The sequence below is a fragment of the Zonotrichia leucophrys genome, chromosome 1A, assembly GCF_028769735.1.
Source record: "Zonotrichia leucophrys gambelii isolate GWCS_2022_RI chromosome 1A, RI_Zleu_2.0, whole genome shotgun sequence".
NCBI lineage: Eukaryota > Metazoa > Chordata > Aves > Passeriformes > Passerellidae > Zonotrichia > Zonotrichia leucophrys.
In genome coordinates, this window is record NC_088170.1 from 3881710 (window position 1) to 3906751 (window position 25042).

Consider the following 25042-nt stretch of genomic DNA (forward strand, 5'->3'; position numbering starts at 1 on the left):
GTTCTGTTCCCCTTGCCATTTGCACCACCCCAGCACCAAAAGGCTGAATCCATACAGATATAACAAACTGGCCACTCACTTGGAAAGGCTGGACAAGTTCTGCCTGCAGTGTGATCTGCTGATCATGTCTGCAGAGGATGAATCAGTGCAAGCTGCTGGCAGCTCCAGGGAGCAAATGGACGGATGATCAGGGCGTGGAATGAGATAATAAAAATGCCATTATCCTTTCAGGCATGTGAGGCTCATTGGATGCTCTTTCCAGCCCACAGGTTAACCATTTGGTTGGTCCTGCAGCTCCTGGAATGACACTCTGTATTTGCCTGTTGTCAAGCTCATTATCTCTCTCATATCCCCCTCCCCTCTGCTCTCTGATCCTATGATTATTTTTTTTACTGTATTCTCTCTAATAGATCCTCCTCCTCATTTCTGGGCCCCCAGTTACAGAAATTCCTGCAGATTCCTCAGCTGCTCAAGCTGCCTGACAAACCCTTGCTTCCCATTCAGCTTTCACAAGAAGGGATTCTGTTCAGGCAGCTCATCCAAGCAGCCTCAGCACTGCACAGAGGTGTTTTTACAAGAGCTTGCTCACAGGAAAGTCACATTCCAGCCTGCTGAGAGATGAGAGCACCCAGATATAAAATAATGGTCCAGGGAGCAGTGCTCCCTTTTGATAGTAAATCACTGCCTAGGCATTGTGCAGGCACTTGCATCCAGTCTAACTCGTGAAAGGTCAGGCTGGATCAGATAGCTCAAGACTGAGGGTGATTTCTAAACACAAACAAATCCAAGGAGGTGAGGAGGTGCTGCAAGCTCAACTTGCAGTCAAGGTAAAACCATCTTTTGTTTAACAACAGGATTAAAACCAGGGCTGGAGCTGAACTCAGCCTAGCAGACTGTCTGTCCTCAGTGTCCTTCCATGTAATGCAGTGAGCAGGGCAGGAAATATAAATGAAAATAGATTTAAATGGAGACACCATCAGTTACCAGTTTCAGTCTGGCTGTCATACCCCTTTCCCTCAAAGCCCAGAAATGTGAGCAAACTGGAACCACTCACAGTGCAGTCAGTCCTGCAGCTCCTCCACCCCAGGCTGTGATCTTATTACCTCTCATAAATTACCAGACTGGGTGTGGATGGATCAGCACCCCAAAGGTAAATCTCTGCTGTGAGCTCTCCTGTCTGTGGGGAGGAACATGGGGTTCAGCAGGTGGCACTCTCACCTTGGGGTGACACCCAGGCCACCCTCTGCACAGAGCCATGGACAATGCACAGCCAGGGGAGCAGCAACCCTGACTCCTCTTTCCTCAGAGCTTTCCACAATCCAACAGCTGCACTTTGCTCGGGACACTGATATTAATTTAAGCTCTGCTTATGTCCCATCTGCCTTCTCTGCATCTTTTTTCCTCCCAAAAACTCTCTCTCCACTTTTAATGAGATAGATTCTTTGTGAAAAGGTCACAATCCTGTGCTTTATACATAGCAGCACTGACAGAACCAGAGGTCACAGTCTCAAACTGCTTCAGGGGAAATATAGGTTGGATTATTGGGAAAAAGTTTTTATGGAAAGGATGATAAAGTTCTGGAATGGCTGCCTGGAAAGCAGTGGAGTCACCATCCCTGGGTGTGTTTAACAAAGACTGGATGTGGCACTTGGTGCCATTGTCTAGCTGAGGTGATGTTAGGGCATGGGCTGGACTCAATGATCTTGAAAGTCTCTTCCAACCTGGTAATTCTGTGAATTCAGCTGGGTGTGAATCCAGCAGCTCCCTAAGCTTACAGCAGAACTGGCTCCCCTGAAAGAAGCTGAAACATATTGTGCCACGCTTGCAACCCCTTGGAAAAGCAGGATCTGAAGCAGCTATAGATCCTTGCCCTTCATAATCTCCTAATTATTTGGAAGCCAAATGTTTGTTGTTTACTTCAGCACCTTAACCAAGAGGGATACTTTCAGTACACTGTGGCCCTGAGGTGAAGATCTTGCATATGGAGCAGGAAGAGGCAAATCACCTCCCAGATAATCTCAAAAATTCACATGGGCACCTAAAGCACAAAAACTGATGGGGCAGGAGACGTGTCTCAACCTGCATTCCTTGTATGTCCTGATGCTTCAGAGATCTAGGACACCAAAACCCCCAAGGAAGACACTAGAAAGAGGAAAAAAACTGGAGCAAACAAATGCTAACCACACTGGAGCACTTGTGAGGTGTCATTCATGCCAATGAACTCAAGGCAAGTGGCTCCAGCAGAGTGTAAGGTCATCTATTGCAGCAAGGAAAGGAACTACAGGGCCCTTCCTATTTTCTGAACATTAAAAGCAGTGAAATGAGGAGGAGGAAGGAGACATGAGAGCTTTCCAAAAAGGAAATTATTACTGGGAGGTTCCAATGTCTACTCATACTAACAATAAGAATGTCCAGAGGTCATCCAGAGAGCCACTTAATATTTTGTTATTTTTACTTTAACCATTCCTGCAGGCAAGGCAGAGTTTTCAGTGAGTTGATCAAAAAAGCCTGTGAACCTTTGTTTCTTTTGAAATGACAGTGAATTTAGAACCTGACAGAGGCACACGTCCAGACCATTACTTTCCATATGTAGCTTATTCCTCTCTGTACCTATTTGCCAACAGGGAATTCTCTGTGATGCTCACTGTTCTTGTCCTGTTATTCAAATACCTTCATCTTTCTTTAGCTGTTTGGTCCATGTTGAGGCAATTTTAAAACAGGAAACTTAGAGAAACACACCTGATTGGTTTCATAGACTGTAAATAGCTCTCCCTGCACTGCCCCTTTTCTGTGCCACAAGTCTGAAAGAAGCAGGCAGACTTGCAGAAAAATTTGCAGAGCTACTGGCATTTTGCAAGAGAAAAAATGTTTTTTATGAAAATCCATTCTAATGACATTAACATCTGCTCCTTATTTGAAGAATATTTTTAACTGTTCCCTCCCTGGGAAAATGAAAGATGCCACAGTTTCTTTCATGTTCTCATGGAGCAGACAAACTCTTCTGGTTTTTTTAAGGTCTGTTCTGAAATGCCCCAATAGAGTTCACTGCAGGGAACTCGGTGGATGCATCTCACAGGGCAAAAAGCATCTGCATTCACCATCCTTGGAGATTTCCTTCTAGGACACTGGCATGTGAGCAGGGAATTTATTTCACAGATGAACAACACTTTGTGTATTAAATCACATGCTGAAGGTAAAGTCTGGCAGCTCATACATGAGCTCTTGGAGTGTATCTCTTGAGCACTTATAAAAACAAGATTATGTTCTTTGTCACCAAATAATGCTGAGCTGTCTCTTACTATATATTTTTTTTTTCCAAGTCAAGCTGTAAATATCCCAAGTGAAGGAGATTCTGCCATTTCCTAGTCATTAGTTTTCCAAGCTCTTTCAGGATTCAGGACTAAGAATCCATGCTACAGCTATGATATCCATTCTTCCCTTCATTCTTTAAGTCCATCCCATATTTATAACTACTTGGGTGCCTATAAAAAGCAGCAGTGTCAAAAAATTTAATGTGTCCAATGAAACCTGTGATTACCCAGCTACGTATGTGGATTTATGTATTAAAAGATATACCCAAATTGAAATATGTAGGTTTGGGCATCTGCATGTGCAAATCATGGAGGCACACACAAGCAGAATTTGCATGTTCACACTGACACATTTTCAGGTAGCAAATGTCTTATCAGAAAGCAGAAATATTTGCATAGACAGGTTCTGCAGGATTGGGAGCACAAGCCTTGTACATTAGAATGCAAGAGCCTGCAGCCCACAATTATAAACACTTTCAAAATATGGAGCTCCAGAAAAGACCCATAGAGAGCCCATGCAGCACTCAATCCTATCTGATGCCTGCTTTGCTGAGACAGGATGGATTTTGGAAGAGAATTCAATTTTCTCTGACTGTTCTCAGTTTTTGAGGTAATATTTTCCTGCTTCTCACATGGAAAAGTTACTGACTGCATGTATGGCTGTAACAATAAACAAAACAAACTCCAAGACAAGTGTTAAAATCAAATTCCAAGAAGAGCTATCACTGTAAATTGAAACTCGAATAGAAAACCATATTTGCTGGTGTTTGCATTCTCTATCAGTCACTTATGGGGAAATCCAGAAATAAAGCAGCATCATATTTCCTGGGTGTGAGACACCATGTCCACCAAAGCACAGCTTTTGTTTTATGTCATGTTTTCACTGCTTCCAAATAAACATGGAGATCCAAACAACAGTCTCCATGTAACCACCAGGATACAGATAATTTCTGGTCACCAGACAACTGGAATGGAGGGAAGTGTGAGAGGGAAGCAATCACAAAGGCTTTATCACTTCTCCCTATGCCCTGGCACTGCCACAGGTGAGGGACAGGCTCTGGTGCCCTCCTGCTCTGAGCAGGAGCCCATTTCTCTCCCCACTCAATTCCATGCCCATTCTTTTCTGTTTTATGCATTTCAGGGACACATGGCAGTTCTCACAGCAATAAAAAACAATCAATTATTTTGGCTTTCAAACTTTAATATTTGCTGTTTCTCATTTATACCTGAATCACAATGGCTATTAATAAATTTCAGCTTTACCAGTGTGAAGGATAACACTCAAAGCCCAGACTTGAAGCACTTCTGCTCACGGCCATGTAGGATAATGCTTGCAGAGCCCACACAACAGAAAGCTGCATAAAGCTGCCAATAATGTAGATGTAAGCTCTCTTTGCCCCCATTGTTCCTGGCAATAGGTAATTTCAACAACAAGTTTTAATATGAGATTGTTGTTTTTAAAATATTGGAGGCATGCTGCAAAGTCAACTATTCACTTCAAGCTTGTCCACAAAAGCCAGAAGGAGCCACAATGCGGCAGGTGTGATACAAACACAGATGATGGATGCATCTCCAGGCAAAACAGGCCCTGCCTTGATTTTACTGCTGAGAGGGCATGGGTGGAGGCCTCAGCCACAGCTCCTGAGCAGACAGATCAGTAAACAACAGCAAGCTCAGAGTGTGAAATGTTGGATCTGTTCACCCCTGAGTGCCACCACACGCCAGCAAGAGCATCCAGTGCCTTGGTCCAGTCTGAAGCCAGGGGCTGAGCCCAGGCTTTGGGCTTGATCCTTCACTGCTGGGAGAGTTTTATATCAATGTGTGCACACATGCACACAGCTCTGGGAGGAGAAGAGCTTTTCCTGCTGGGCCAATTTATGGGGACCTTCCTGTACCAAAAGCTCCTGTCTTACGATACTCTGAATTATACTGGTAAGCGACATCCAAGCTCCAGTCAGGATCTCCCTTCACAAACAACCCCATAAACTCACCCAGCAAAAGCCATCCAAACTCCACCAAAGGTACCAACTGTTCAACAGTTTATGCCACTTGAACAGCTCAGAGGTATTCAGAATGCAAACTTGACCAGGAACACTCAGTTTGGACCTTTTTTATCCCTCAACTGAAAGTGGATCCTCAGCCCAGGCCCCTGCTCCATGTTGGTTAATGCTCAGTTATGCAACCCTGTCTGACTGGACCAGTCATTTTTAATATCTGGTGCTGGCCCTTAGGTGTTTTAGGAGCAGCTTTATTTCGCTGGCTGCACAGGGATTACCAGCTAACCGGATGCTCCCAGGAACTTTTGGAGAGCAAACAGTGTCAGTTTATTTAATAACTTTCAAAGTGAAACTAAAATCTTGTCCAAATCATGTCTCTTCTGATTTAATTAAAAGGCACCACACATACTGCACTGCTCTGTTAATCATTAACTAAGTTAATTCAAGACAGAAGATGAGTCTTTTCTTTTCTTTCCTTCAAAAGCCTCCAGCCAGCAGAAAACTTAAAAAAAATTCCAAAAAAAGACCAGTACAGTATGATTTCTGTTAGAATGGTCAACACTTCAGTATGCTTTTCCCCTTTCTTCTGTATTTCAGATTCCTACAGGAATGCACGTTAAAAGAGAGGGGTTGGGTCTTTTTCTCTTGCTTGGCAAAATACCTTTCCTAAATTTTCTAAATATTGCCTGGTATTTGCGTCAATATGACAGTCATTGGGTTTGACAGGAATCAGATTGCTAAACCCACACAAAAACGCTTTGGAAATTAGGAGCTAGTTGTACATTCAGTTTCATTCAAATCTACTTTAGCAAACTGGCAGAGGGTGGATCTGAACTGTCTCTGTTGCTCCTTCCTTCCATGGCTCACTGCAGAGGTTCCTGCAGCACATTCATCTCCACACTGAGTTTGAGACACAGCTCCTGTCTGATAAATCTCCTTAGCACTCCCATCCCAACCCATTTTTAGTTTCCAAGATGAGCTAGCAACATCCAACTTACTCTCCCTGTACAGCAAGCCTTGCTAGCTTCCTCCAGGGAGGAACCAAACAGGACATTAAATGGTATTAGATGTGCAACACTCCATGGACTACTCAAGAAACAGGATACATCCAACACCTCTTTTTCCAACAGTTTGCCTTTCTTGAAGGAGACCAAAACAAAACCACACACACAAAAAAGATTTCTTTCCTTTCTTTTCATTTTAGGGAAACCTAAATATGAACTCTTCCAAGTCTCATCTGTACAATCTAAAAGGATTTCCCTCTTGAAAGCAACAAAGGGTAGGGGCTGAACACTTCCACAAGTCCTGTCCTATCAGATCATGACGGTGCTCCATCAAGGCTGGATTCTTGCCTCCAGCCATGGCTCACCTCTAAGATTTTAGAGGAAAGCAGTGGGAAAAGGAAAAAATGCAAACCCCACTGCACCTGGCCCATGGAGCAGAGTTCTCCCTGCACACAGAATTCCTCTCCGCCTGCTCTGCTGGGGCCCTGCCCCATCCAGGCCTTGCAGCTTTCAAAAGAAGAAAAAAGTGATTTATTGCGTGGTAATAGACACAAAAGGGCACCAAGAAATTAAAATTGAATCACCATAGTACAGGACATAGTCTCAAGCTGCTCCAGGGGGGGTTTAGGTTGGACATTGGGAGGAATTTCTTCACAGAAAATTGGAAGAAATTTCTTCACTGATGAGACCTTTCTGTGATTAGACCATTAGAAACCTGATCAGCATGCAGGGAGCTGGTGGAGTCACCATCCCCAGAGGTGTGTATGAAAAGGCTGGATGTGGCTCTTGGTACCACAGTGTAGTTCACTGTGGTCATAGGTTGGATTTGATCTCAAAAGTCTTTTCCAATTATAATTTATTCTGTGATAAATGTTCATCACAGCATGTGCATCAAGGGCATAATGATCTGAGAGCTTAAATTACTCAAATTTAGTGCAATAAAAGACCCAACTATATTTTTTCTGTGGTATTTCTCTGCATACTCAAGTGCTAATCCTTATTTCTACACTGAAGTACCTGGAAGCTGTTATACTTTATAAAACCACCATGTGAACAACTCTGATTTTAGGCACTCCATATCTGCTTCCCAGCTTCTCCTGGAAAATGGCTCTCTGGCCATACCTGACACCACCAGGACACGGCTGAGCCAGCTCTCTAGCCCCTGGTTTCTCCCCATCTACAGTGACAGATGATAGCAGGAAAAGCAGCTGTGAGTGTTTAAGGCAACTGGAAAATGCTGAATTACTTCCCTCTCAGCATCTTTGTAATCCAGTGGCTTGACCACTCTCACAAGGATCAGCATCCCTGTTCATCTCCTGGGTCTCCCAACTTTGCTAAACTTGCACCACCCTGTAGGGGTTTCTGGTGTGCTGCAAAAAAAGCTCTGAACCCCAGCTGTTCTTTTGCTCCTCAAAGAACAGGAAAATCCCCTTTTTTCCCCACTAAATAGAAAAGAAATCCTTGTCAGCCCTCATTGGCTGGGATGGGTTTGCATTCTCGGCAACCTGCCACTAACCAATATCCTCCCTTTAAACTCAGCTCCTCATAGAAACTGAAAAAATTGAAAAACCTGTCAATAAGAGGCTTAAGAGAAATGTAGCCTTCCCCAAAACAGACAGACTTGTCTTCAAGGAAATTTCAATAAAATAGCTATCAAAAGAGTCAGTAGCAGTCCAGTTTGCAAAGAGAAATATCAACCACTGTCTACAAAGAAAAATAATTTCCTTTTTCCAATGGCAAACCTCCCCTTCAAGATCTGCCAAAAGCTGCAGCCTGAGTTTTAGAGCTGTGTCTGAGTTTTAGAGCTGTGGCTATACTTTCATGCCCTGATGGTGTTTTGTGCCCTGAGACATGGCTTCAGAGTGTCACATTTTATGAACAAACCTCATGGGATGGGAAGGATTCCAGGAAGTCCTCCTGCAGGGGCTCTTAGAGGATTTGGAGGTTCAGGAGAGATTAAAGCATATGCAATATTACAAACTTCCTCCCAAAATTAGCCATTATAACAAGAACTTACCCTTCCAATCTAAAAAACTTACGTTCAGAAAGTGACTTTTCTATCATTCCATAGCACAGGCAACTGAAGACAAACCTATTCTTAGGGCCTCATCTTTGCACCTAGAGATCTTCTGACATTTCAAGGTTTCCATGGAAATTATTAGAAATATCTCATTTAAATGGCCACCAGATATTTTAGTTCACTAGGGCTCTTCAAAAATATTAAAATAAACATTTCAGAAAAGTCTGAAATAAAGAAATCAGAAGCATTTTCAAAAACTTGGCAGGAATTCAAGCACTTCTAACACTTGAGACCAATTCTTTTTTTCTTTTTGGGAAAGTCTGCAGCTTTTCCCTCAGTGTTCATTTATTTACACCAAAGCTGCTGTGAAATTCTGCCCTTAAGGCTAAGAAAGTATTTCAGAACACAAAGAAAGTAGGAAAATCCCTTCAGCTCCAAATGCCAAGGTAGAACCTTAAAGCAGGGTGGAAGCATTAAACCACTTGTTTAATTCAAATTCATTTTGGTCTGGCAACAAGTAAGCGAACATCTATTTCTGTGATTTAACTTGGCTCTTTTTTAATGTTGGAAATAGAGAGCTGGGAGAAACTGGAGCAATTCCCAGAGGAGATGTCCCCCCTTTGGCAGTGGGACCAGCAGCAGGTCCTGCCTCTCTGAACACCACCATGGACAAAGGCTCCTGCATCACTTTATGCAATTTAACTTAACAACCACAACCCTTAAGAAATTATACAAAAACAGCTGGCCTGGATCAATTCTGAAAAAAAAGATTCATAGTAGATATTTTGGGGGTGTAAGAAACTGTGCAGAAAAGAAAAAATTGTAGATCCTTCGCTGGCATTTTATTCCTATCAGCATTATTTAAAATGCATTCTTCTTAAATACAGTCTTTTTTCCAAACCCCAGCTTTGTCCGCACCCTTCCATTTGAATCCCAAACACATTTTTTAAAAGTGTACTTCTTAAAAACACAAAACCCAGACTATATACGTCTCAAATAACCCAACCAAATTATGGGATGTTTTCTTTCTCCATTCTTCCTTAGTAGGAAAAATATGAGTAATAATATTGACTAGACAGGAGACTATTTTTATGTTTACATTTTTATAATTTACAAAAACAAAACAGGGACAATTTTTCAACCATTATAACTTTGTTATGTTTTTTTTCCTCTAAAATATTCCCTGAAAAAGACTTCTCACCTATGATAAGATATGACATGCAGAATTTCAGGAGATACAAAATTCTTTGGAGAAAGTCAAGAGGAATTGATTGAACTGGGAAGATAAGCCCTGATCCTCAGCTGTAACTAAGTTACTCCTGGTGCACAAAACAAGGCTTAAGAGGTTAAATGTGGCTGTGAGAGGAACAGGGTGCCTTTTTGTTTTTAGAAACTCCACATTTAATTGAAACTGGAGATAAAGAAAATGATCCTTTGATGAAGGATGAGTGGGGCCTGGCTTTAGGCATTTTCTTATCAAGATGGACATGTTGAGAACCCACCCACCAACATACCAGAAACCACAGCTGGCAAATGCTGCACAAAGGCATTTCCTGCCTCCTGACTCCCTAGCTGAGGGCCAGATGCTCCACAATCCTTCCTTAAAAGCACAGCTAAAGCAGTGGGAGAGCAGAGCCTTGCCCAGTCTTGCATGGAGCATGGAAAGGCCAGGCAGCATCCCAGCATCAAACAGGCCATGGTCCCTTCCCTCATCCTCAGCTCCCTATCCTAGTGGGAGCTTGGGCCAAAGAACAGCTTTTCCTACCCCATCACCTCAAAAGTTACAGTTTAGCATTTAAACCTTGCCAAGTGTCAACTCTTTAACTTCCTTTCTGCCACTCTCAAGGTCGGGATTGAAGAACTAAGGATGATATTTCATATTCAGGCTCAAATGTTTATTATTTCTTATCTATATCACAGTCCTACAAGTTGTGAGTTCTACAGCATTCTACTAACAAGCTACAAAATGCCTAACTCTCTTTCCCTACAATGTCTCTTAAGGCTAAACTATCCAATTAAGAACTACACCTAAATTGTTTTTACTTTTGACTCAATAACTAATCCCTCATGCCCTGCAATGTGGACTTTTCTGTCCAATTACAAAATACCACCCAAACCCATGGAGAAGGTGAAGAAGAAGGAGCAGCCACTGCCCTAAAACCTCTATCTAAGCTTCATATATATTACTATATTCTAAAACCTTAAACTCTAGGTTTTACACCCTGTGATATTACACACTCCTATTCAAACTGCACACCCATAATCCCAGTGTTATCAATCAGTTTTGGAAGCTTTCTCCACAGCCTCAGGTCAAATGCAGTGTTCTCTTGAGGGTCTGTGCCTCTCAGCACAGAAAGTTTAAAATTCTCAGCATCCAGAGTTCCAGCATCTCCCCCAAGAGCTTTCTGCATCCCCAAAAACACACATCAAGAACTCCATTAATTCTGTAATTGATGTCAGATCACCTTGCAGTTAAGAGGTGCTCCAGCCCTTGTCTGTGGGTCCATTTTAACCTCTTTACACCAAATGTTCTCCTCTATTTATCCAGAGAGCCAGATAACAGTCCACACACCCAGCACACATGACTGCCACCTCCAAATGATGTTCTCAGAAACAAACGTGCCCTGGTGTTTCTTTTTTTCCCCTGAAGAAGGATGACAAATGCCCCCAAAGGAAATATGGTGAGAAGAACCCAAGCCTGAGATCAAATTGCTCTCTTGTAGCTGCAGAGGAAAGAAAATGATCCTTTCCTCTTCCTGCTTTGGCTCTTTTTTTCTTATTAGCTAAAGTATTAGGCAGGCAAATAGAGCAGGTTATGATGGACAGGCAGATATTACTATTTTATTATTGGTTTTTGGCCACATTTGCCCTATATTGATCTTGCCTCCAGCCATATTATAGCTATGTCAAAAAGAAGGGGAAAAAAAGGAAGCAAGAGTTAAACAAAGAGTCTTTATGTACTAGCAAAACATTTGGATTCAGGCACTCGTTCATGCCCTTTAAAGCCATTATTTTAAAAAATGTTTATGCAGCAGAGGCATTTCTCCTACACATAAAAATTCTTGAAAAACAGGAAAAGGAAATTAATGCTTTCTTCAAAATTAACAACTATTGGCAGTCTTGGATGTCTTACTGTGATACTCCGTGGTGCCCTTACCTTTGTCCATATTTACAAGAGCCTGTGTTTATTTGGAAATTAAGATCTGAACATTTTTACTGATGTCAAACACTTGGCCAAAATTATTTTTAAATTGCCATCAAATTACAGGAACACTATAAACAAACTATCATGCTTTCAGAATTAAAGGCAGAATTTCAAGGAATTTGCATTGTCCCATCTAGGCTCTAGGATGACACAGTCAGGCATCACATTAGCATGGACCAGTTAGCAAAATTTTGTTGTTCTGGCAGTGTTTTTCCTCTGTAGCAATTTCCACCCTCTGCCTAGCATGCTGTCACCTTGCTGCATTATTGGGAAGGCTCCCCACACATCAGGTGACCTCCAGCACACCTGTGCACTCCCAGAAATCACATGCCCTCCATTCTTTCACTGGTGGAATTAAACAGGGCCTGTCTTGATGGAAACATGCTGAGCTGAATAAATCTTGAATCTAATCCAGAAATGCAAGGGGGCACTTCTAAACCATCCAGGCTGCAACACAGCAAAGCTCTTCAAAACTTCCTTAAATCCTGCTGACAGCAAGGAGTGTGTACAAGCCCAAGTCTTGTAGCCCGCACAGATGGATTAGAAGCCACCACAAATTTTGGAGGCATCCTTACCCAGGGAAAACATGGCAATGATATTGATATTCTGTGACACACTACAGTCCAAGGAAGCACACATCTACTCCTGCTGTTAAAGTGCTGTATTTTTGCAGCAGTCAGAGGCTCAATCTGGATTAAGAATAGCAACAAAAAACTTTCAGCAGACTGTGCTGAAGGGAGCACCTGCCATGCTGGCAATGGGAGCACAAAGGATTGCAGAGATAACCCCTCAAGCTATTACAGCTCATCCCAAAGAGATAACACCAACCAAGGAAAGGAGCCCTCCTTGCTCCTCCCCATGGAGGCTGGGCACAGAATGTCTGCAGCACAAATTCTTACCACATAAGTGTTGCATCAACCATTACCATGTCTAAAAGCTTTGCAAAACTTTAACAAAGGTTTGATGAAGCAGTGGCTGTGTTTCAGCAGTGCCTTGTGATGCTACAGGTTTTAGCTTTTATATTTTTCAGATTCTGTGCTGCTTTAGTGTGTGATTCTGAGCTTCATATCGGGATGATGAGCTCTCTGTACACAGTAGGGAGAAAAAACAATTCCTGCTCTAGCTGGGGACCAAGAACAATCAACCCAAATCTCCAGCCCAAGAGCATAAACAATGTGGACTGAAGAGAGAAAAACAAGCAGGACGGGACTTGATAACCTAAAGCTGGAATTGGACAATGAACTGCAAGATGCAAATGGAGCAGAACTGATCACAGTGACAGATCTCATGCCCGGTCATACATTTTGGGGCCATTTTGGTTCATCTTGGGTTCATTTTGGGACCATTTTGGTTCATCTTGGTTCAGCCCTGACTGGGCTCTTGCGCTGCCCAAGGTGGATCCATGGAGGAGATCCTTTTAATAAATCCCTGCTTTATTCTGTAACTCCATCCTGCCTCTGCTCTAGGTCAGCCCTCTCAAGGCATCATCTGTGTCTGCTGAAGTCACCTCTGGCAAGGAGCTGTGCTAGACAGTCCTGACAAAGATCAAGCCAAACTCCATCCCAGTGCAGCTTCCCTGATGATAGAGTCCCCACAAATCACATCCTGTGTTTACTTCATGGAGAGGGGCCCATAAGCACCAAGTGAGTTGACACATCTCTTTGTTTACAGTAAACTTTTCAATACTGAGGGCTCAGTTGTATTTTCATGTCAGAAGACACTTGAAGGGGAGATCCCTTTGGCAAAAAAGTTTTTCTTTCAGTGAAATTTGCACCAAATTTCTTGTCCTGACATTCTCTGAAAATTTTCACATATGGCCTCAGAGTTTTCAAAGAGCACATATATCCCCAGCCATCCAGGATAGAGGAAAAATTATATCAGAAATAGACAAATATTAATGAAGAAAATGACACAAGTGTTACAGTTGGTCAGCTTCTCCCTGGGTCACCATTCCTCCACCCATAGTGAAACCACCAAAGGCACTTTAAAGCTTTTCCTCTGACATGAATAGTTGCTGTAAGAATGACTGTGAGCTAGAGCTGAACAGGGCAACAGAGGCAACACTGGGAGTAATAACACAAAAGGACTCTAGGAAAACCCTACATCTATAAAAAAGCTGATTTTTAATCATAAACACTTTGGATTCAAAGCCACTTGATGTGCATACGACACCAATATCTAAAAATTCTGTAGTTACAAAGTTTTTCTTTCCTTAGCCTCTAGGAGAAGAAACCCAAAGGCTTTTTAGTTTTACCTCACAACTAAAAAATTTAGGATACTAAACTGTGCAATGCAATGGGCCTAAAATGGCGTCATCTTTCATGGATCAAGTCTCATGAATTATGGTCTGCAGTAGCAAAATCCTGCAAAAAAATCTTCCCAGGGCATTTTCATTTCCATGACCAGAGTCCTAATAAGTGAGGTAGATTCTGTTATGATTACTGTGACCTTGAATATTATATAACTACAGTCTGGGAGAGATTTTACTGTTGAAAAAGGTTCATGTAAGAAAAAAACCCTAAGCTACTAATGGTCATGACAGAAGGGAGAAATTTGATCTGGTCACATTCTCGACAACAGAGAAAGGAGAAAAATACTGAGATTGAATAAAGCCACGGTTTCATCAGATAAGAAAGGCAAGGTAACAGTGAAAGAAATCATTTGACTGCATCCCATAAACTGAGAATGTAAGAAACTTGGAGGTCTGCTGCCAGGTTTTACTGGATTCATTGCACCAGGCACCCTTGCAGGATCACTCAGCAAAGCCACCTCTGAGTCAAGGCTGTGGCACATGCAGGAAACTTCCATTTGGAGCACACCCTGCCACCTTTGGCTTGGGAGTCAAGACATCACTGTGGCTGCAATCCATCACCTTTATCCTTGCTGACCTCCAGTGTTTTCTGGCCTCCCTGCTGGAATAACACAGCACAGCACCAAGCCCTGCTTCCATCTGGTTGTTGCCTTTTCTCCTGGGTTTTGCCTGCCCAGGGCCAGAGTTCCCCCAGAGTAGCTGCTTATTTCATATTGTTCTTATCTGCGGGATCTCACCCTGTTGAGATTTCTAACTCAGATGCTTTTACAAAGGGATTTGGCCATAAACCCTGGCAGGCAGGGCGCTGAGGGGAGGGGACACCTGACCAGGCCACAGTGGGAACTGTGGGCTCTTGGGAGCCAGTGTGCTAATAAAACCTTTCTACATTCAGTCAAATTTCCAGTTTTCTGGTCAAGTTTTCAGTTTTTCTTCACCATTGGTCAAGACCTTTTTCTTATAAGATCATGTTTAAGTTCACCTTTCTGTGTCCCTGTACCTGGCTGGGTTTGCCCCACCTCCAGGGGCAAAGTCTAAATTTAGGAATTTAGTCTCTGTACCTACACCACATTTGTTCCTTTCCATAATTAAAGTTTTTATTTTCTGGTTAGCTCCATTGTTTCTGTCCCTCTTTATTAGCTGGCTCCTCCTGGCTAATCCAAGCAAGGGGATCACATTGGGCTTCAAAGTTCATATTTTCCAGTTGGGTTCTTGATGGTTTTCAGCAGAGACCTTCCAAGACTACAGAAAACTGCCTGGGGGGGGGTCATCAGTTGTCTTTGGGCAGCAAGACCCAAACCTTTTGCTGATCTGGGAACAGACCACACTTTCCGTAGCGAGGCCTACCTGAGCCCTCAGCCTCTCTCCACCCACCAAGCTCCTTTCTCTAACATTTGCATAGCCTGGAAGGTCAGATTTTCTGTTTAGTAGTCATGTTTAATAACCTCTCATCTTCAGGCAAACAACATTACAGATAGGAAGTTAAGCCCTGATCTTTGTGATCATGACATTGCTCACTCAGCAGGCCAAACAGAGGTACAGGCTGCAGTGAAGGTGGTATTTTTTTTTAATTTTCCTGTCCTCATAATTTTTCTTAACCCATTAGTGCAGCAAATGAGGTGTGTGGCCTCCAGCACAGCAGCATTTCAAAGCTGCAGGGTATATGTGCACATCTACCTACACATTTATGTGGCAAACACAAATAAAATAGTCAAATTAACAATAACACAAGCTGTCAAAAACACAAATACATTCCCATGAAGCCAACAGCACTGTTTTACAAACATGGGCAGGTAGGTTACAGGCCACAAATCCTTATCAACTGCGCAGAGAAAGAGAGGCTTAAAATATCTTTTATCTTCTAAATAAACACCATCCCCTCATGCAGGCTAAAAGATGCTTCAGGACTGCTGGCAGTGCAGGGAGCTTGGGTGAGGTTTTCAACAGAACACAGATTGTCTTTAGTGCAACCCCATGAGATGAAAAGAGATTTCAAAGGCAAATCTCAAGAGGTATTGAAATACCTTTTAAAATCTTACTCTATTTACAGGACAGACCTCACATATTGTTTGCTGTCAAATAATCCTCCATACTGACAATCTAGGTTATTCCTGTCTAGAAGGTACCCAATTCCCATTTATTGTTAGGCTTTGCATGTCTCAGTCTCTTTTTAGACTAAAGAGAATTGTGAAAAATATAAAAGGTCTTACTAGATTGCATCACAGGTAAAATTGTGAACTTCTCTCAAAGGCTGCATATCAAATTATGTCAAATTTTACCTGCTTTCAATCTGGCCGACAGTCTGCACCTTTCAATTTAACACATATTTGATGATTTTGTAGATTGAAATTATATATTAGCTTGTGTAAGAACACAAGAACAAGCTTTGTTGTGGACCATATTTTTAAGTTGCAAGTCTAGTTCAGCATAATGCCTGGGGTTTTGTTGGTTTTTTGGTTTTTTGTTTCTTTTTTTTCCTGGTCCAGCATTAAGTATTGGTACAAGTAGCAGCTCTCACAAACTTGCCAAAATAAAGTGGAATACTTTCTGTGGGAGTATAAAATAGATTGGCCCCTGTTATTCTAACAAGCACATGAGTTCTATGCAGGAGAGAAGCAGAAATAAAGTGCTCATTCATTACCCAATTTACGGGGACAGCCTGGTGAGATATCCCGTTTACATTCTGATAGCCCCATGAAATGAACCCAATTCCCACATAGTCACAAAAGGCCAAAGTTAGCATTTTCCTTTAAAAAAAAAATAAACTCTAGTCTGCCTCTGGAGCAGATTGGCTGTAACCTTGAACCTTAAAGGAAATAAGAGGGAGAAAGAGAGAGCAAGGCACACACCATCAGAGGGGGTGGGGAAAAGCTAATGGCACTGGGAATGGAAAATGTGGGCATTAAAAGAATTTCCTACTCTAAACAATGTGCAAAGTTAAAAATATCTTCTCCTGAGATTATCCTCAGCATAAATACTCACGACAGCTATTTATAGCTGTCTGGTAGCCTCCAACAAAGATTTTTATTCCAACAAAGGAGCTACATACAAATGCAGGACCTGTTTAAAGAGTTATTAAAATGGAAAATAAACCGCTCTTGCGTCAGCTAGCCATACTGGTACCCTTTTCCAACTCAGTCTAAACACAGCTTTCCTGAATGCTGACAATGGAGTTTTAAGTACTCAAGGGAGGGAAGGAAAAACCCCTTGGTCCATTTATCACAGGCCAAATACCCACTGCCATAAAGGCTGACACCTGAGCACTGCAGGGCGAGGTGCTGAACTGAAATAAAGAGTGTGCAAATGTCTCAGCCCTACCTTACTGCCCAGGAGCTCTCTCACAGCAAGAGTCTGGAGCCAGGATTGCCTGGGACAATTCAGGAGGATCCCCACATCCTGGATATGATCCTGCACCACTGGGAAACCTCCTGGGGCAGAGTCACCAACTCTGCTCATGGGAGATGCTTTAAAAATTTCCTCTTCCTAATGTGTTCTCCCTCTTTTAAATCTTTTAACTACAGTTGGTCTGACCGCTCCCAGCACTTCCCAGCTTCTTATTGTTTTGGTTGCCTTCAGCCTTGAACAAGGAAAAATAAAATTGCTTGTAAATATACTTTTAAAATCCACAGGAGGCTTTGTTTAGATAATTCATGATAATGTTTTTTTAGAACAAGGTACACCTGTGATCCAGGTGGGGTAAGGGATCCCCACACCTGTACATGATAAAAGGTCTGTGTCCCATTAGATGAGTCTAACAAATGCCTCACACTTTAACTCCCCCAAAGGAACTATGTCCTTCCTTTTTGTCTCAGGGAAGCAGCAACATCCTGGAGTGCAGAAGTAGGTGAGAGATTTTGCTTTGTTCCTTTTAACTCTTCCTATAAAACTCATCCTTCAGTGCAATCCCCTTGTCTGGGTCACATTTGCCAGTGACTCCACAGTCAATCTGATGAGTCCTGACCACAGTTTGTGTTATCTGTAATTGCCTGACTGTATGTTCTGCCATTTCACTGTCAATCAGCTGTGCACACCCTGTGTTAATTCAGACAGCAAGAATTTCAGAGCAGAGGTCCTTCCCTTCCCTTGCACAGGTGTAAGCAACTCTGCAGTACAACTCTGCTCATAAAGTTCAACAGATGTACACTTTTCAGCTCAGCTTTGGTTTGGTTTCAGTTTGGCTCCTTCAATTCAAGTTAATATTTGAGTTTTAAAAAGACTTTTACAAGTCATTATTTGGACTGAGTTGCTTTTCAGGAAAAGAATAACAGCTTAAGCTAAATATGACCTTGAAACTTGTTTAAGATTTTGATGTTGGTTTCCAATTTGTGACTCCAAATAATACTGAAAAACACTAATTTGAAGTACAGCAAAAGAGGAGTTATTAAGCACAATTTAAGGACACCAGGGTCACAGCTCAGTGAAGGCAAGGCCTCTATCCTTATGTCTCAATGGAGCAATCATCAGAAAACGTTCTCCATCTGGAGGAAACCAGAGCTGCTCATTGTCACCATGCAGGAAATGTAGAATTTGTCCCCCTCCCCTTCAATTTCATACATGAGAAAGGGTTTGGGGTAAGCATTCCCAGTTTTCAGCACTCTTTCCTAGCTCCCCACCAGCCATGCAGGTTTTCATGGAAAACAAGCCTAGAAGCATTTAATCTAGTTTCTGTAATGAAGTCAATCAGAATTTTACTGGCAGCAGGAACAGCAGACAGGCACCTTGGAGTGCCTGAGTGATAATACTCTCTTCACTTGCATGCAACTTTCAGTGGAAGCAAACTCTGCAGCAAAATAAGCTGGTTTGAGGCATGGAATTTAAATGGCAGTGTAATCAATCACACACAGTGTAGCAACATAATGAGGAGCCCAAGAACCCCACAAGAGCTCCAGACTGACATCCACATTTCACTCATACTGTATGGTTTGCAACAACCATGGCTGGATAGTGCAGAACATTCTGTTCTACCAATGGCAACTCAACAGCATCCTCTCCATCTGCCTCTCATTCTTTCTGGTATCCATATTACAGCTTTTGGAACAGGATAACTATTACCCCACAGCCCCCCTCCCTGATTTCATGGTCAACAGCTCACTGCTCTCAGCATATTTAATTGATAAATAATGGGGAACCAGGCTAGGGAGGAGGAAGTCGGAGAAAAGCAGAGGAGAAGGGAAGGAAAGAGAAAAGACAAAACCAGTCTCCAGATGTCCCCCATGTTCTCCTCTCACACACATGCTCAGCAACATTAAAGTGCCCTGTCCACTGACCATTCAAGATGTGACTCCAAAGCTCACACAGGCATTTGAAACACCCTTCAGTCTCCTCAAACACAGGTGAAATCCCACAAAATCCAGGTGGGAAGGAGTTACAAGGAGGCGTAACTCCTCTCCAGCTTCTGAAAAGGTTTATTAACAGCACAACAGCTCCATAAAAGCCCACAGCTCACGCCATTTCAGTACCAGCCATCCAACAGCCCAGCATTATCAGGGTATCCACCTTATCAGCCTCCCTTGCCAGGAGAAGTTATCAGCAGACACACTGCAAGATCTCCCTATCACAGCCAGGAGCCAACAGCCAGTGGCAGAGATAAGCAATGGCTCCACATGCAATTTTCCCTGCCATAAAACATACACAGAGTCCTTATTAGATGTAACAGAGGTGAGACAACCTCCAAAGACCTTAAAACTTCTGGAGAATGATTCCTGAAGTCTGTGACCAAGGCTGCTTTTCATGGCTTCTCCTTCTAAAAGTGGCCTGTGCCGAAGTGCAGGTACTAAAAGCTGTGGGCCTGGATGATTTGCACATCATTCTCCCAATTCTGCAGCCTGGAGAAGATGTGGTAAGCAAAGAGGCAAGCAAAAAGCACTAATACTTCTCTTCTGATAGGTTTGTGGCTGAGTCCCTCCTCATTCCCCATTTGGAAAGGTAAAGGAACAGAACTACCCTGCTAAAAGGATGAGATATATATATGTATAGATAGATAGATGTATATACACATATATACATTTAGTAAATAATTGATAAAATGCCAGAAGCTCTAGTTATAGAGGTGTACAAAGCAGCTTTCATCATGAGAAGCACCACAGTGCTAAAAGGAGGAGCAAAAGCAGTAAAAAATGCCGTTACTATTCCCAATAGAAGGAATCACTTTCAGCTACCTTTCAAGCAGTCTGCCCTGGCCGCATTTCTTTATGTTTATTCTTACATCCTTACTTCATCTAATTAAGCATTTAAGCTTTAAAGAGTCTGAATTCTAACTAGCAAAGAGATTGTCCTATTAGGAAAGTCTCAATTTTAAACCCATTCTGCAACTCTGTTTATCGTGTGCTGCAGAAGAACAGCTTGAAGGCGCCACAGAAGCAGGCCATGAACACAGAAACCCTTTCCTTGTGGAAGGTGACAATTCACATGATAACAGCTTACATTCACAGAAGCATCTTTCATATCAAAAGGGTTTCACAAACTATAGAGACACACATCTCCAGCAAAATACAGTAAAAGGTGGCAGCCTACAAAATCACACATTCCAACGGGACAAGGAAACATTTTTAGTCAAGAACACTCCATGTTGCCCATTAAAATGGCACATTCTTTACCTCAGAGCACTGAAGACCCCAACATTTACCATACGCAAGGCAAATAAAGACAACATCCAGAATATTTTGATTGAAAACAATTGTCTGGAATACAAGCGGCCGAATTTACAACGTGTTGGGTTGCTGCCGGATGTCAATAGAAAATGAACACATGCTGTAAATTCAGTGCTGGCTAATTAGGAAAATCTGTACATTTCCCAAGCCTGCTTCTCTGTAGGTAGGACTAAAGGGCAACATTATGTCATTTCCCTTTGCGCAGGGACTCCCTGTTGGCTTCCATAAAGAATTTGGCTTGGAAACTGATGACAGGGTACAGCCCAAGCTGAGGGAAGAACAATCAATAAATAAATGAAGATGGGCTGGTGATGGAAAAGTCATTGCTAGTCACCAAGACATCTTACCAGAATTTCTGCCAGCAGTAGAATGAGGATGGGACAGAAGAACCCTGCTCTCAGTTATACCAATCCCTCAAATCCAGAGTAATTGTTAAACATGCACAACCACCAAAAACAGGATTCAGACTGAAACGAGGGCAAGCCTTGAAAGAGAATGCAATTTAACATGGAATAGCTTTGAATGTATGACATGGCCTGTTAAATGAGTTTAACTGGCAGCCAACCCTTTCCTCATAGACCTACCCTGCTTTAAAACATTTTCATTTCTATTCGCTTGAATTTCAGAATTCTTCTGTTATCTCCAAGCAAAGGCAGGAGTTTAAGCACTTTCATCAGCTAAACTGCATGTTTTGTGGTCTTTGCTCCACTTCTGTGCATTTATGCCTTTATCTCCTCAAAGCAAGATATTCTATCCAGCAAAACCACACAGCCAACAGACTGAGAAGTCACATTTCCTCCAAAGTCAGCATAACCACAAGCATGCAAGACCTGTGGTGATATCAAAGGCAGTACATCAGGATCTCATTGTAAGGATGATGTGAGCACTATAGGTGAAATCAGGATGGAGCCAGCAAAGAGAAACAGAGAAACAGATGAAGAAAGTTAGACTTTCAAGATATGAGTCACCAAAACAACACCTTCAAGCACTTCTCTTCACTCAAACAGTGTCAGAGCTAGTGACACAGCTGAAGTCTTTCATTATCTTCATAGTTTATTAGGTACTGTATTAGGCCATCTGATAATAATCAGTAAACTAAAAATTAGATTACAAGTCCATTGGATTTGCCTGAACACATCAGGTTTGCCTCGAAGATATATTTTCTTCATTCAATTTATGTATATCCTCCACTTATATTCAGGATTGAAAAAACATGATGATATTTTCATTACTTAGTAGGAGGTTTTCTCATATTAATTTAATCACCAATATATTCCTTCTTGTTAGAATATTGAAATGACTCATCCATGCCAGCAAAGATTTGGGTGAGAAATGAGAATATAGCCCTGAAGGAACTTACTCAGTCCTCCAGTCTAAGATGATTACATGCTAATGAGAGAAAAGACTCTCTAGCTTGTACAAGAGAGAGGGGGAAGGGGGGGTGAAATTAAATCTTTTCCTTAAACAAATTCCTCTTGTGGCATTCCAGCCCAGACAAACCCTCCAGCTATCATAACTCACTGGTTTGAAAAGGTCATTAGCACTCTATCTCATTTTTCTGGGAGAAGGAAGAGCCAAATTCATGGCCATGACATGAAAATTTGCCCTTGGTATTGCCTGATCCCTGAAATCCTGCAGAGGACAATCTGAGGGAGGTTTTTTGTGAAATAACAGCAAAATCCATCCATCCTGATAGTCACAAATCCATCCATCCTGCAGCAATAGCATCAGTGCCAAATGTACAGAACTTCAGGCCCTGCTTTTTCCCCTTTATTCCACACTTCCCTACCCAAGTATTTCTTTCTCCTTCTCAGAGCAGCCTGGATGTGTGGCACCAGACAAATGATGCAAACACTCAAAAAATAAGCAGCAGTGGGAAGCACTTTGTTATCCGTGTCCTGACCTTCAGAGGAATACCCCACTGTGCAAGCTGGACCATAAAAGGAATCCATGGGTAGCCAGTGTTTAGAAAATCCATCTCCTTGTCCTTCCCGGCTCTGGCACTGCCTTATTAAGACACTGAAGTAGTGGCTGCTGGAGAATCTCGGGAATGATCCAGGCAACAGTGCCCAGAACAAGCTTGTCATTTTGTGTGGGCTGAAAATGAACTTGTAAAAGCTCTGAGGACTGTTCAGCTTGAAGCCTCTTCTGAAGAAACTGCATCATCCTATTCCTGTGGAAATAAACCCAATTTTCTTTTTTTTTTTTTTTCAACTCTAGCCAAACATTTTCTATGTGAGAAAAAGGGACAAAACACACTGCAGGTTGAAGTCTTTGGGATGGCATGATGTGACATGCCAATACAATGATATAATCATCTCATGAGGGGGCAGAAGGACAAAAAAAACCCTTCTGTTTATGGATTTCCAGTCTCTGCTGTGCTCTGGTCCTCTGAAGAAATGATAGCACTGAAAAGTGGGAGGTATAGAAGCAGCGTTTGTGGTGGTTCAAATCCCAGGTGCAAGCATTTCTGTGAAAATCTGATGGCTACGTTTTGAGTAACAATTCTGGAATTCAGGTGAAGATCAAAAAACAAATTTGTGAGGTTTCTTGTTGTTTTTCCCTGCTCCCCAAAAGGTTCATTTCATTTAAAACCATTTATACCACCATATTTCTTTTCTCTGCTAAAAGCCACAGATAGAAATAGTTTTATTCTTTACATTAAGTAAGCATTCTGCTCTGGAGCCAACTTCAGCCCTATATCTTTCTCACCATTGTAATTATAACTCTGCCTTTCAGAAATTCCCAGGATTGATACACTGAGTATCTGATCTTCTCCCTATCACTAGAGGGCTGACAGTGTTATAAATGAAACCAGCTTGCTCCTGTTAACACTGTCTGCTCATTGGAATTCTGCTCAAACACAACCTCCCAACCTCAAAAGATATATTTCTCCAAATATAAGTCCACTTAATTGACTTTAAAATTTGCCATGATATGCATGCATCAGGTCAAAGAGGCCTCACTAAGAAGGGAGTATTTGCTCAATTCAATCAATCCATACACCAAAATGTTGCCTACACCAAAATGTGGTCTCAGGCTGGTGGAAGAGGGAAGTAGCAGTATGGAGCAGTAACTTCACCACACCTTTGAAGCAGCTCTGCTTTTGAGTACCAATTTAGAGCACCTCTTCTGGTCTCAGCACAAGAACCCAGCCCACCTAGAAGACAACCTTTGCTAGAGCAACCTTTGCTAGAGCAGTCCTTGCTGTCTGCTTCAATTATGTCTGCATTGAAAATGGGTCACAACCTACCTGAAAGGAAACTGAAGCATGTTTTCAGAAAAATGTCAGAGAAAAAAAACCCAAAAACCAAAATGCCTAATCAAAAGATAGTCACAACTTGCTGTTGAGTTGCAACCTTCCCTTGATTTTTTATGTCAGCATGACAAACTTGCTGGCCTTTTATTCAAGACTATCTAGCAAAGACTATTAATAAACAAGTTTATTTGGACCAACCAACAAGTTTTGACATAAAAAGGAGCAAAACAGCATTTATTTATATTTCCTTAATGTCAACCAACGTGAAGCTAACCTTTCACTGTCACACACACTACCCACTGGTTTATACTCTCCAATAAACAAAAAGAAATGCATCCTGCTTACTCTTCCACTTCCCATCACCCTCGCTGCTCCCGAGGAAGAGGAGGGTTCAGCTGCAACACCAACACAACCACTACTGATCCTAATCTGTGGCTTTATCACTGTGTTGACCTGTTCCTCTGCTCAGGCTCCTGGGGACTCTGCTGTCACCACACTTCTTCCCCAAGGCCTGGTTGCCCACTGACATTATTTCTGGCCAGGAACATTTCCTGAGCTGTGTGCTGATGAATTAATTATCCCAAGAAGCACAGCCACCTGATGAGTTCCTTCATGCCATGAAAGACCTTGATCATGCAAGGACAATCTGCTGGCAAGAGGGATTCTCCTTGTTTAGCACGAGCTTATAATAAGTAGGTTACGATGAGAGAAATAAAGCTGCTTATAAACATTTATCTTCAGTAATTAAAAACTTGTTTAAAGGCGCAAAGCCAAAAATGCAGAAGCTAATTGACCAAATGAGATGCTTCTGCAAGTTGAAATCAGCTCGGGATTTCATTTGTAAATCACATTTTTCCTCTGTGGTTCTTTGAACTGAGCTGTGAAGGGATGGCTTTGCCTGGGCTGCCAGCAGTCTGATGGTGTTTACATAACTCTGCTTATTCGTGTGTAAAACTTGTTAGCATTTGACTTCATTTCATCTATTATCCCTGCAAACCAGTTGGCCTCAGCTTTTTAAGGGGAAGTCTCATCCCCTGATTATCTGGTTTAATTTCAGATATTAGATCATAAAGACGTTAATAAAATGCAAACTCACACTGAGAAGCAGATGCTCCTAGAAATACTGTGGCTAAATTTATTTTCATGTTACTCCTTAAAGAGTCTTACAGCTGGGCAATAACTGCAATTTCTCTCATGCCTGATAATTTCTATCATTCTGAGCCCAGAATGCCCTGAAAAAAAGTAACATGATTAAGCAATAAGCTCAACAATGTTCTTGTTCTCTTAG

The 25042-nt window shown here is 42.1% G+C and overlaps 1 protein-coding gene across 12 annotated transcripts in view; it reads right to left on the bottom strand.

Annotated features, from left to right (window-relative positions):
- Positions 1-25042, bottom strand: part of CALD1 (caldesmon 1) — a 202585-nt gene that overhangs the window by 45809 nt on the left and 131734 nt on the right. Inside the window, exon 1 of one of the 12 annotated variants that reach the window (XM_064735505.1) lies at positions 80-319. The exons of the other annotated variants lie outside the window; for them this stretch is intronic. Within the exon in view, the coding sequence (XP_064591575.1) occupies positions 80-126 (47 nt within the window). The 5' untranslated portion in view covers positions 127-319. Of the gene's footprint in view, positions 1-79; positions 320-25042 lie in introns of those variants that run through there. 12 annotated transcript variants of the gene reach the window in all.